The 608-nt window shown below is 59.5% G+C and overlaps 1 protein-coding gene across 1 annotated transcript; it reads left to right on the top strand.

The window, feature by feature from the left end:
* LOC110034349 (4-coumarate--CoA ligase-like 7) lies at positions 1–599 on the top strand (the record flags this gene model as incomplete). Its single annotated transcript, XM_020738621.1, is given in 1 exon segment — positions 1–599. A coding segment is annotated over 1 exon segment (599 nt), but the record flags the coding sequence as incomplete, so codon positions are not given.
* Between the last annotated feature and the right edge of the window lie 9 nt (positions 600–608).

Genomic DNA, 608 nt, shown 5'->3' with positions numbered 1-608 from the left:
GACATTCCCATCCTATACTTCGCCCTCCTCTCCCTCGGCCTCACCCTTTCACCCGCCAACCCCTCCGCCACCCAAGCCGAGATCTCCCGTCTTCTCCACCTCACAAACCCATCCATCGCATTTTCCATCTCATCCACCGCCTCCAAGCTCCCCACAAACATCCCCACCCTCCTCCTCGACTCCCCAACCTTCCGCTCCTTCCTCGAAACCGACGCCAACTTCCCTCCGCATCCCCCAGCCATCCAACAGTCCGATGTCGCGGCCATACAATTCTCTTCCGGAACGACAGGCCACATGAAGGCGGCCGCCCTCACGCATCGCAGCTTCATTTCAATGACGGCTGGGTTCCACGCACAGCGGGAGAGTCGGGATGGCCCAGACGTGACTCTGCTTACGGCGCCGATGTATCATTCGCTGGGATTCTTTTTTGCGTTGAAGGCGATAGCGCTCGGGGAGACGTTGGTGGTGATGGAGAGGGTGAGTTTTCCGGACATGATGCGGGCTGCGGAGAAGTACGGCGTTACGCAGATAACGGCGGCGCCGCCGGTGATTATGTGGATGGCGAGGTCGGGGGAGGTGATGCGGTACGATCTGTCTGCGTTAAAAAG

The sequence above is a fragment of the Phalaenopsis equestris genome, unplaced genomic scaffold, assembly GCF_001263595.1.
Source record: "Phalaenopsis equestris unplaced genomic scaffold, ASM126359v1 Scaffold184706, whole genome shotgun sequence".
Taxonomy (NCBI): Eukaryota; Viridiplantae; Streptophyta; class Magnoliopsida; order Asparagales; family Orchidaceae; genus Phalaenopsis; species Phalaenopsis equestris.
This window is presented reverse-complemented; position numbering and strand designations above follow the sequence as displayed.